Raw genomic sequence first — 12414 nt, 5'->3', positions numbered from 1 at the left:
GCGTGCTGTGGGCAGAGTGACAGGCTTCATGGAATCTGCGTCGAATGGAGGCCCAGGCAGATTTTGTCCCCAGCGTTTCTAAAGTCAGATGACCCCTGGCTCTGCTCAGGTGGGGGGGATCTTTATCATTACTTGAGTCTCCAGTCAGCTGCACCAACCTCTTGAGGCTGATCTGCTCGTCCCCTTTGTGGCGGTGGAACCCTCCCCTGCTGAGTTCTGCAGGTCCACAGCAAGGCCATGGGCAGGGATGAATCTCTGTGCCACGGTGACACGACCTGTCAGACGCTCCTGTTGGCCAAGAAGCCGAACCTCTCAAGGACATGTTTGTTTTAGCAAACTCTGTTTCAGTGACAGCCAGCAGGTGGACAGAACAGAAAGGCAGGAGATGGCAGCCACTCAGAATGATGAGGAAATAGGGAGAGCAAGTGAGCGGTGGCTGCTGGGACCGAGCCCTTACAGTCTGTATCTCTTGTCCACAGAACAGATGCTCTGCTCCTGAGGCTGTCCCTGGTGGTCGGCAAAGAGGTGTTTTACGCTGCCCTTTGGGGGAGCGTCCTGGTGAGCCCGGCCATCCGCCTTCCCGCCTCGCTCTTTGTGGTGGGCCACATCAGCAGGGACTTGCCAGGCAAGGAGCAGAAGTACATGCTGGGGACGGATTACCAGCTCACGGTGGGTGCTTTACTCCTCATGGGGGCGGAGCCAGCCTGGGGGTGTGGGGGGAGGGGGGGACGGCGGCTGGCTGGCTTCCTCATGCACGAGTTTTGTCAGCTGGGGCTGCTCAGTGGAGAGCAGCAGGGAAATGGAGGTGTTCTGGGCTTCCCTCTGCTGCTGAGCAAAATGAGGAGGTGTCAGTATGCAGGATGAAACCCAGAGGGGTGGTGTTGGTTTTTCATATATGCGTTAACGATTCACATATTCAAATACATATTTGCACTTAACGAGGGCCCTTCTGGAGCCCCTGCCAGGCTTCAGCGGTATGGTTAACTGTGAGCAGCGCTCCAGGGGCCTATCAGAGTCTGCTGCTTTAGCTAGAACTTTGCTTCCTCCCTGGCCTGTGTCACACTGCTCACCATCCACGTATCAGGTTCCCCTCCTCCTCTGGTCACTGTCTCTCTCAGTCCTGCTTCTGCGCTCATCGTCTCCTCTGGATGCTCTCAAACCTGGATTGTTAGGATTCTTCTGGTGTCCATCCCCAGGCCCTTTGGAGGGCTGCTTTCTTCCCTGGCAAGGCCTTCTCTTCTCATGACCCCTCCCAGTCTTTCTCTTCTCCCCAAACTTGTGTGTCTAATGGCCTGCAGTCTGTCGCCACCTAGTGGTAGCCTAACAGTTTTGTGTCTCCATTTTCATTGCCCTGCTTCCTTCAGTTTCTGGTGCTTGCTTAGTTGGACCTTCCGACTGGCTCCTCCCCATCCCATCCTCGGCCCATCCAGGCTTTTTTGATCGCTCTTAGCTCTTTGCTTTGCTAAAGCATAGCTTTGCTTATACCTGTATTGTGCTTGAAAAATATATGGATTGGGGCGCCTGGGTGGCATAGCGGTTAAGTGTCTGCCTTCGGCTCAGGGCGTGACTGGCGTTGTGGGATCGAGCCCCACATCAGGCTCCTCCGCTGGAAGCCTGCTTCTTCCTCTCCCACTCCCCCTGCTTGTGTTCCCTCTCTCGCTGGCTGTCTCTATCTCTGTCAAATAAATAAATAAAATTAAAAAAAAAAAAAAAGAAAGAAAAATATGTGGATTCCTCTTGTCTACAGATAAAGTCCAAACTCAGGAGTCTTGTAAGTCCACTCCCAACCCACGAATGCCTTGCTCTCCCTTCAGGCCTTCTGCACTCCCGAACGGACTGCCCCAGCCTGGCCTATAGGTCTGCAATGCCGCCTCCTTGCTCCTTGGATTCACCCCCCATCCCTTCTCCACGATCTCCACACATGTCCTCCCTGTCCTTCCAGCTCAGCCTTCGCACAGAGTTCTGTTGTTTTCCCCAGTTGAAAGATAGATCTCTCCCTCCCGTCTTCTGAATTCTCATAGCTCTTTCTTACCATCTCTCTTATGGCTCATCTGTATCATGTGTGTCTATACTTGGAAAAGACACGCAAAATATGTATTGAATTGATTTGGAATCCATTTAACGGAATGTCTTTGGAGTTTTAGGTTAGCCAGAAGTTCCTGTTGGAACCTGAAGACATTCCTTTCTAGGATCATAGAATTTGAGGTCTTAGAACCTGACCCTGTGGTCCAAGCCTCTCCATCTCTCAGATGGAACGTGCGAGGGCTGCAGCTGACCGACTCTCCGATGTCACACTGTTAGTTTACAGCCTCCTTGGGAGCTTCCTGGGTGTTACCTGAAACTGGCCATGTATGCGGGGGGGCAGGGAGAGACCAAAAAGAGAGGCAAGCCGCTCCAGATTGGCCGGTGGCCAGTTTAATAAACAAGAGAACTTACTTATGAGGCTTGTCTTGGGTGGCCACAAGTCCAGCAGATCTCCGTGTCGGTTCTGAAGAAAAGATTCACAGCAGCCATGTTCTCAGTTTTGAAGAGGAAAAAACACTTTATTGATACTATAAAAATATAATTGAAACAGAAAGAAGAAAAGGGAAATCCGTGCATAGGTGAGGGCAATAGTAAGCAGTAAAGGAGAATAAGACAGCGTTCCATCAAATCGGGTAATTACAACATCCAAGCTCACTAGCTGGGGCAGCCCCGTGGAGACAGCCAGGCCGGAGTCCCGATGGAGAGGCCTGGGCAGAGCATCCTGCCCTCAGCTGAGACTTCCACCTAACCATCCCCATAGGGCCGTATTTAGAGGGCAGATGACGGGGTCTGAAGTTCAACAATTATCACTGACGTGCAGTTTGGAGAGAGCTGCATTCCTATGTTATCATGTCTTTATATCTTCAAGGAGCCTGGGCTGGGTGTGCTTGCCTCCCTCCCGGATTCCATTCTGGGGAGCCAGCCCAGCCCGGAGCAGGAGGGGATACCAAGCAGATTGCATAGCTCTTGGCGTCCAGACCAGAAGGGTCAGTTCTGACCTGGAGGCCAGCTAATGTCCACTAGCAAGGCTCCCGAGGTCACTGTGCGGCACGAGTCACACACATTCCTCAGCCTGCCTGCGTATGTGCAGGTCATGGGTGGTTGGTTATACAGGACAGATCCCAGAGACCTCCATCCGTACGATACAGCACCCACCTGCCACGTCTTGAAAGCTTACGTAGAGGCCTTAACTGGGCTCAGTCACATACACCGTGCAGGGGTTCTCAACGCCACATCTCTGTCTCAAAGCTGTGTCCCTCGGGGACCTCTGGAGCGGGGAAGGCAAGCAGAGTGCACGTTCCAGGACCAGGGAAGAGGTGAGGCGCCTCCAGCTCACAGGTCATCCAGGTCACATCTTGTCCCCTGTCAGTGACCTCCTCCAACACACACTGCCCCCGAGTCTAGAGCTTAAACCCACATTTCCCCCATTTACACTTTACTGTCAGTTCCACATGATTTCACACAGTGGTTTCAAGGTTCCCAGGAAAAGTTGCTTTCATTTTTGTGACTGCAAACAGTAGCCTGCAAATGCTACTAACTGTCCTGGGAGTGAAATGTTCATGCTGTTTTATCATTTACAGGTAAGGTCTCTGTGTGCCTCACTGTTGGACTCAAATGTCCTGGTGCAAAGAAATAACCTGGAAATTGTTCTGTTCTTCTTCCCATTTTATACCTGTCTGGTAAGTCGTTTGTGTTCTTCCAGGGAAGCTACTGGTATTTCCTGAGGGCATGGGGCAGGCGGGATGGACCTCAGGCCATTGGCACAGCCACTTTGTGATCACCGTTCGCTTTCAGCCAATTAAAGGTCCTTGTTCATTTTTGTGAGGATGATGTTTCCATAGCAAAAACTGAATGGCTTCTGTCCATGGGTGTTGTGAAGAACCAACTCCTTTTGAGAACTACCTTTTTAAGATAAAGCTTTGTAGACTGGTAAGAGGGGCCACGTGTCAGAAAGCCAGTAATCTACTTCCTCCTCCCTTTGCAGTAAAATGTTCTCTGTCCTCCGATAGGATTCCAGTGAGAGAGCCATTCCCCTGCTCAGATCTGACATCGTGCAGATCCTGTCAGCGGCCACCCAGACCCTGCTGAGGAGAGACATGTCTCTGAACAGAAGACTTTATGCGTGGTTACTAGGTACTGAGCAGTATCCGATAAGTGAAAGTCAAAGTTAACGTGAAACCTTTTAGTGCTGATTTTTGGAATAAGTTTCAGTCTTGGCGATACGTTTCTGAATCATGAGATTTGGAAAGATAACACGCTGAGCGAATATGGCCCGGTCAGTTGAGCTCTGCCTACACTGTAGCTTTAGTTATGTTGCAGGTATTACATCTAAAAACAGGAACAGAAATAAGTGGGATATTTATTGAATATTGAATTCCACTTTAAGAAGCTTGAAATACCACAAAAATAAATTGTAGCTAAACTTTATTCAAGTAGAAGCCTGTTGCTATAAGGAAGTCGCATGGGTGTGAGAGAAGACCCACAAATGTTACAGAGTTTGTGTAAAGAAAGGTTCGGTACAGATGGGAATCTTTGTGGCATTGACGTAAAGTTTTAAAAGACATTTGGATAACTTTAGGGGAGAACGTGAGAACCCAGGCCTGTGTTTCCGCGGACAGCCTGTAAACTTGTAGGAAAAGAGCCCCTGACTGTTGGTTGGAAGGCTGCATAGGACAGAGTCCAGGAAACCATGGGGCTTGGAGGCTAGTACTTTCTGAATTTTGTAAATTCCCGTGTTCGTGTACCTGAGCAGAAGTGGTGTACAAAGCGACTATGAAAGGACTCCGTAGCTTTTTTTTTTTTAAGACCTTTTTTTAAGAGCGGTTTTAGGTTCACATCAAAACTAAGAGGAAGGTACAGAGAGTTCCCAGCCTCCCCCAGCTCCCCCCACCACAACCAGGGTGGCACATTTGTCACAGTCAATGAACCAGCGCTGGCACGTCATCACCCAGAGTCCGTGGTTTCCATCCGGGCTCGTTCTTGCTGGTGTGCTTTCTGTGAGTGTAGACAGATGTGTAAGGACATGCATCCACCATGGCTGCATCCATGCAGAGTAGTCTCTCTGCCCTAAAAAATCCTCTGCTCCACCGCTTTTATAACTCTGAGCATATAGGTCTTCTCACACCAAAGTCACGAAGTTCTCTGAACCCTTTCTTTCCTCTCTTCTCCCTGGTTACAGAACTTCCAGAACCCATTGCATGGAAGCTTATGAGGGATTTCAAGAAGAATATTTACAGGCTCTTTACACATTTTTATCAAAAGGATGATTTTGCTAAACACTTACCTCTGTCCTAGTTGGCCTTGACTTGCTGTGTATAGAGAGGACCCCGGATCCAAGTTCAGTGCTGGGTCCGATCTGTTGGCCTCGGCCTCAGAGTCCACACTCTCGACTTGTACCATGAGATGCCTTTCCTTGCCCCAAAGACCTCACAGATTACCTAAAGCTCAAAATAAGGGCATATAGATGAGAACAGCTTGATTTCACATACTGCAATACAAACACTGGTTTTTAAAACTGATCTTCGTTCCATTGGATGCTTGTAATCAGACTTGTCAAAGACACTGACGGTGAACTCTTAGGACAGACTAAATTGATGCCTATTGAGGTGGAATCCTTAGTACCCCACATTTTTGTCAAAAGAAGAAAATGTGACCTAGTCTTGCCAGATTGGAATTTGGTTTTCTGTTGGAGGAATTCTATTTTTAAAAATGCTGGAGCATGAGACCTTTGCACAGTATTCTGTACTTTAGAATTGTAGATCTTGTTACAGCTCATGGTCCTTGTTCTTTTATAGGTTCAGATATTAAAGGAAATACCATTGTGCCAGAATCTGAACTCTCAAATTCTTACGAAGACCAGTCCTCGTATTTTTTTGAAAAATATTCCAAGGATCTTTTAGTTGAGGTAAAGGAGCCTTTCTGGAAAGTAGATCCCAATCAGAACATTCCTGATCATGATTTCTCAGTGGATTGATGGGCAGGACCTCAAAGCAGACATGGGGCATGTTCCTGGATCCACGGTGGGGAAACCTTCTGTGTGCTCATTCCGTGTCATGTGCCTGGTTTTCTCTCTGTCCCAGAGTGTTTACAAGTAGAACAACCAATAATGTCAAACTGCGCTCTGTACGATATCCTGATCTGTGGCTTTTTAAAAAAAACACCAAAAAACAGGGTCTAGCTGAGATACTGCACCAGAAGTTCTCAGACACCGACGTAGAGGAACGTCACCACACGTACCTGAAGCCGTTCCGCGTCCTCGTCAGTCTGCTCGACAAGCCAGAAATAGGTAATGTGCGAAGTGCCGTCGCCGTCATGGGCCCGCTGCAGATGGCCTGTGTGAGACGCAGTCAGCATGTTATTTTGAATGTAATTCCATCATCGGAGTTTCCAAATCTTGACGTACTTCAGTCATGTTATGTGTTCAGTTATCATATCTAGGCACCACTTAAAAGTTTTGCACAATAATGTGAACACTTTCGTTAGAAAAATACCTTGGAGCTCCTGTTGTGCACGTCTGTGTACAGGCCTACAGAGCACATACCGTACTGACTCCGTGAGGATGTTTCTTCGGTCAAATATCATGCTTCAAATGAGCTTTGATTTTATTTTCAAGGGAGTAGGTGACCCTCCTCTGTCTTTTTGCCTTGTGACCTGGGGCAAGCCACTTCCACCATGTGGGCCTCAGTCTGTTCCTCTGCCAAATGAACGGGGTTGAACTACACTACGGTTCCTAAAGGGTCCCCTCTTACACGCTGTGGTCCTGTGAGCGTCGGCTAAAAAAATGACCCTCTCTCCCTTGCTTGAAGAATAGAAATTGCTCCGATATCCATTCACAGTAAGATCTTAATATCCAAGGCGCCTGGGTGGCTCAGTCAGTTAGGCATCTGCCTTCAGCTCAGGTCATGATCCCAGGGTCCTGGGATCAATCCCTGCATTGGGCTCCCTCTTCACTGGGGAGCCTGCTTCTCCCTCTGCCCTTGCTCCACCCCCCTGCTCATGCTCTCTCCTTCTCTGTCAAATAAATAAATAAAATCTTAAAAAAAAAATATGTCAACATCCAATCACTTGAACACCATAATGGGGTCCGCATCTTCTCCATGGGATTTCAAGGGGTTTTTTTTTGTTGTTGTTGCTGTTGTTTTTGTTTTTAAATATTTATTTATTTGAGAGACGGAGAGAGCACAGGTGGAGGGAGGGGCAGAGGGAGAGGAAGAATCAGACTCCCCTCTGAGCAGGGAGCCCGCGTGGGGATCAGGACCCTGGGATCATGACCTAAGCTGAAGGCAGACACTTAAACCAACTGAGCCAGCTGGGAGCCCTGGGATTTTAAGTTTGATGGCGTCATCTGAGCACTCAGGATTTGCACACTGCCTGGTAGCTGTTGCGGAGAGCAAGAGTTGAGGGCATTATTGAGGTCCCTTCTCCCTTTGGTCTTGGGATGGAAGATGGAGACCCTTCATTTTTCCATTCAGAGGCAGACACAGAGTATTTGCTGTGTGGCAGGGATGATGCTAGGCTCTAGGGATGCAAAGGGAAAAAAAGGCATCCAGTCAAGTTGGATGGAAGGGAGATTCTGAGGTCCTCATGTGTTTATATTGTTGTTAATAATCACAGCTGATGTTTTTTGAGCAGTGTTTTTGTGTGAAGTGATTCGTATACATCATTTAATGTACATCTCCATATGTACCTCCTTGCCTCCAGCAACCCTGAAGTGGGTTTTCTCACTCTTCCCATCTTACAGATGGAAAGACTAAGGCTGAGCAGGAGTAAGTGATTTGCCACCCTGGCATATCTCTGCCCAGGAGCTGAGATTAAAACACGGTCTGTTTGGCTTGAGAACGGAAGCTCTATGACAGGTCACAGCGGCTTACCTGACTGCACTCAGACCCACCATACACGAGATGCTCAGTCATGTAACACAGATGACCTTGTATCCCATGACGTGTACAGCTGTAGCTGCCCTTAACCAAAGTCAAAGCGTGAAGCATTTGTCCCTCTAAGCTACGACCTTAAGTGCTACCTGAAGATACTTGTGCCCTCCCCTGCTACCTCAGTCGACCAGTGATGGCTCCAATAGATTTTCCTCTTGGTGTGGAGTGATGGCAGCTGGGAAAAATTGTGATTTAGACTAAAAAATGAAGTGAGCTATATAAGTATTGGGAGCTTCCTGCTAACTTGGGGAAATATCCAAAGAAAAAATGTAACTGCATTTTGGAGGATGGGTGCTTTATGTGAGTCAAATGAAACGTTGCTGCCAGTTTGGGCTCCAGGTCGTAATTTCCAGAAGGGGGTGAATGGCAGGCTGCTGCCCAATCTAGCAGCCTAATTTTTTTGTCGGTTAATTCAGTTGTCCCAGGGAAGACATACTCGAGAGGCAGGGGAGTGGATTATACAGAAGTAGACCTAGAAGGCCCAGGGCAGTCGTTCTTTTGCTAGCAGCCTTCACCCACTGCCTCATTTTCTCCCTGCATCATGGCAACAAACTTGTCTTCATGTGTAAAAAGCATTCAGCATTCTTATGCTGCAGATAACATATACATCGTGAAAAAAGTTTTCTCAGAGGCACATCCTCTGTTTTTGTGAAAAAGAAGCATAAAAGATTGGATCAATCTGCTGATTGCCTTTGAACACAGATATATTGACAGAACTTTCATCTCCTCTGAATCGATCCTGTTTTCATCCCTTTGTACACATGAGTGAGAAGTCTCTCCCTTCCCTGCCTGATGGTTGCTGTGTGTGGAGCGGAAATGTCTAGCTGCCTTCCACCTGCCTGATCGGCAGGAATGCTTCCCTAACCGACAGCTGGTTCCGTTCTTTTGTGCCATTTAGTGAGCTTTTCAGGAGTGTTGGTATTTCTTTTGTGGGGTTCCTGCTCATGATTNTGCCTTCCACCTGCCTGATCGGCAGGAATGCTTCCCTAACCGACAGCTGGTTCCGTTCTTTTGTGCCATTTAATGAGCTTTTCAGGAGTGTTGGTATTTCTTTTGTGGGGTTCCTGCTCATGATTAAGAGTTTAGGAGGGCGCCTGGCTGGCTCAGTCGGTGGAGCATGCGACTCTTGATCTCAGGGTCATGAGTTCAAGCCCCACGCTGGGTGTAGAGATTACTTTAAGAAAAATTAAAAATAGGGTGTCTGGGTGGTGCAGTTGGTTAAGTGTCTGACTCTTGGTTTTGGCTTAGGTTGCGATCCCAGGGTCAAGAGATTGAGCCCCGCGTTGGGCTTGTGTTCGGTATGGAGTGTGCTTGGGTTTCTCTCCCTCTCTGGCCCTCCCACCCCCATTCTTGCTCACTCTCTCTAAAATAAGCAAATCTTTAAAAAAAATTAAAATAAAAAAATTAAAATGTAAAGAAATTTTAAAGGAATGTAAAATAGGAAAGTTGCCCCACTCCGTTGGTGTTTATGCTGAGTAGTGTCTCTGGCCAAGCAGTTTATACACACTTACACATACCGAGCGTACATCCTGGCTCCCCCAGACCAGTTCTGACTTGGACTACTTCCTTAGCCTCTCTGCCCCGTCCCCTTATCTGTAGTCAGTACAGCAGCGTAGTACCTGGTCACATGGCTATTGTAAGGAGTAAATAAGGTAACAGATACAAAACGCTTAGAACAGTGTCCAGCACATGGTAAGCACTACAAAAATATTGGCCATTTTCATGGATGTTATTCCCCCGGTAAAGTTGTCATTGTCAAACTAAAGTTTCTGAGCATTTTACACAATAAAATGGTGTGCACAGTTACTCTGTTTCACACATATGTCATTTATTGATCTAAGTATGGATTGTTCATCTCTAACCATTTTTTTTTTAATTGCAGGGCCTCGAGTGGTTGGGAATTTGTTTCTCGAAGTCATCCGGGCCTTTTATTCTTACTGCAGAGATGCTCTCGGCTCTGATCTTAAACTTAGCTATACCCAGAGTGGAAACTCGCTAATAAGGTACGGGTTTGGGTTTGGTCCTCAGCTTCAAGCTTCTTCCCCACTCCCTAATGGCGTGAGTCTTATTTCCCTGCTCTTTATTAGAAGTTGTGTGGGGCTAGAGAAAGCGGGTGTGCGAAGGATCACACCACTCATGAAGATAACTGATGCTCTTGAGTCGGTCACCATGAATGGCCTGTTTCCTGTTGGAAACTGTGAAGAGTTTCAGAGGCGTTTGAGCTAGTCTCTGCCCAGCCTGGGCTGTACAAACCATATTTACGGAGCAGGTGTGAAAGCGTTGAAGGGCGGCTGGATCTGGTGTGCCCACGTGGTGACTTACAGGGAGGACGGGGGCGGGGGAGCTGGGTGCAGGTCGGGAAGTGGAGCCAGGGTCCAGCCGGCAGAAGGGAGAGTCAGCCAGGGGCACCCCCAGGACATGTGCTGTAGGACCCCAAAGGCAGAGCAGATAGGGGTTCAGGACACAGCAGACATGTTGCCTTAGAGCGTGTAGTTTTCTCTCAACACCGGTTTTTTTTTTTTTTTTTTTTTTTTTTTTTTAAAGATTTTATTTATTAGAGCGGTGGTAGGGTGGGGAGGCAGGGTTGAGGGTGAAGCAGGCTCCCCACAGAGCAGGGAGCCCCACACAGGGCTCAATCCCAGGACCCTGGAATCATGACCTGAGCCAAAGGCAGATGCTTAACGGACTGAGCCACCCAGGCACCCCTTGCTTTTGTTCCTTTTAAGATAATACATTCCCTTCCTTTTTACTTTATTCTCAATGTAATTTCCTTCTGCCTGAATTGGCATTGGGTATATTGAAAATATAAATCTATTTGAAGATTTCTCTGGTCTCTTAATTATAGACGTAAAGAGTTCTGAGTGTTTGCTTTTTTCCTCCCAGAATGTTTGTTCTTTTCTCCCAGAATTATTATTTGTCTGAATACAAAAGTAATACATGCTCTTTGTAGAATATACTGATATTTGAAGGTATCCAGAAAAAAAGATAACACCCACAATCCCACCGCCCTTGAGAGAAAAACATAAAACATTTTCATTTCTTTCCAGATTTTGAATGCATATATAAATATTTAGATGCCTATGTTTTATTTTAAAGATGGAATTATAGGGGTGCCTAGGTGGCTGAGTCGGTTAAGCATCCGACTCTTGATCTCGGCTCAGATAGTGATCTCAGGGTCATGGGGTCAAGCCCCGTGTTGGGTTCCACAGTCAGTGGGGAGTCCGCTTGAGAACCTCTCCCTCTGCCCCTCCCCCAGCTTACACACGTGCGCGTCTGTGCGCTCTCGCTCTCTCTCTCTTTCTCTCAAATAAGTAAATCCTTAAAAAAAATAATATATAAAGGTGGAATTACATTAGCTATTTAGTTGCCTGGTTTTTTAAAATGCAAGTTGTGAGTAGCTCTCCTGTCTTTTGCAGTGGAACATAACGTTGCCGTCGGTTCCTCAGTTAGGATTTATCACTTATTTAAATAAATCCTGACTGACCAATCCCCGTTTGCTTGGCTGTTAGGTGGCTTCCACTTTTTAAATATTTTTCAATGGGGGCGCCTGGGTGGCACAGTGGTTAAGCGTCTGCCTTCGGCTCAGGGCGTGATCCCAGCGTTATGGGATCGAGCCCCACATCAGGCTCCTCTGCTATGAGCCTGCTTCTTCCTCTCCCACTCCCCCTGCTTGTGTTCCCTCTCTCACTGGCTGTCTCTATCTCTGTCGAATAAATAAATAAAATCTTTTAAAAAATAAATAAATAAATAAATATTTTTTCAATGACCTTGCAGTGGTGTCCTGATGCATATATGCTTGTGCCTATACAAGGACTTCTGTGGGAGAAATCCCTAGAATAAATTTCCTGAGTCATAGAAGGTGCACATTTAAATTTTAGCCAAATTTCCCGCCCAGACGGATGTACCCTGTTATTTCACCACCCAGGGCATCTAAGGCCTCACAGTTGGACTAAAACTTGTTTCCTATACCAGATTCTTTTCAGAGTAACTCTTACACTTATTTCTAAGAGAATGCCTCGATACAAATATTGTTTAGGATGGCATTACGCAAACTCTTTCCTATATCAGAGTCTCTCTCTCTAGAAATAAGTAAATGAATTACAGTTTTTCAGACACAGCATTCTCATGATAGAGGGTTTCTCATAGATACATTTACGAGCATCTGTCTTCCTTTACAGTGCAATAAAAGAAAACAGAAATGCCTCTGAGATTGTTAAAACAGTGAATTTGCTGATCACTTCGCTAAGCACAGACTTTCTCTGGGACTACATGACCCGGTGTTTTGAGGACTGCTTTAGGTAAGTGTCCAGTTCAGGATTAGGGAATGTTTAGGAAGGAGTGGAAGCTTGCATGGTTCCGTAGCTGCTTATGGTGGCTCAGGTTGGGTGGTCTCTGCTGAGCACACATGGGAAAGAATTCCCTTAAAATTTAGTAGAATAAAAACATTGCCATTAAGAAG

General features: G+C 46.9%; 1 protein-coding gene across 4 annotated transcripts in view; it reads left to right on the top strand.

Annotated features, from left to right (window-relative positions):
• DOP1B (DOP1 leucine zipper like protein B) overlaps positions 1-12414 on the top strand; it is a 104270-nt gene that overhangs the window by 38702 nt on the left and 53154 nt on the right. For 3 of the 4 annotated variants that reach the window (XR_004623904.1, XM_011222101.3, XM_019797303.2), the window contains exons 5-11: positions 480-669; positions 3606-3704; positions 4035-4158; positions 5820-5929; positions 6196-6310; positions 9838-9958; positions 12134-12253. Coding sequence is in view for 3 of the 4 variants with exons in the window: in XM_011222101.3 (XP_011220403.2) it covers positions 480-669; positions 3606-3704; positions 4035-4158; positions 5820-5929; positions 6196-6310; positions 9838-9958; positions 12134-12253 (879 nt within the window). In the remaining variant the exon portion in view is untranslated. The remainder of the gene's footprint in view (positions 1-479; positions 670-3605; positions 3705-4034; positions 4159-5819; positions 5930-6195; positions 6311-9837; positions 9959-12133; positions 12254-12414) is intronic. The other variant, XM_034655696.1, reaches the window with a different exon arrangement.

The sequence above is a fragment of the Ailuropoda melanoleuca genome, chromosome 1 (genome assembly GCF_002007445.2).
Source record: "Ailuropoda melanoleuca isolate Jingjing chromosome 1, ASM200744v2, whole genome shotgun sequence".
In the NCBI taxonomy this organism is placed as follows: domain Eukaryota; kingdom Metazoa; phylum Chordata; class Mammalia; order Carnivora; family Ursidae; genus Ailuropoda; species Ailuropoda melanoleuca.
The sequence above is the reverse complement of the archived record's forward strand: the minus strand, read 5'-3'. Positions and strand labels throughout refer to the sequence as shown.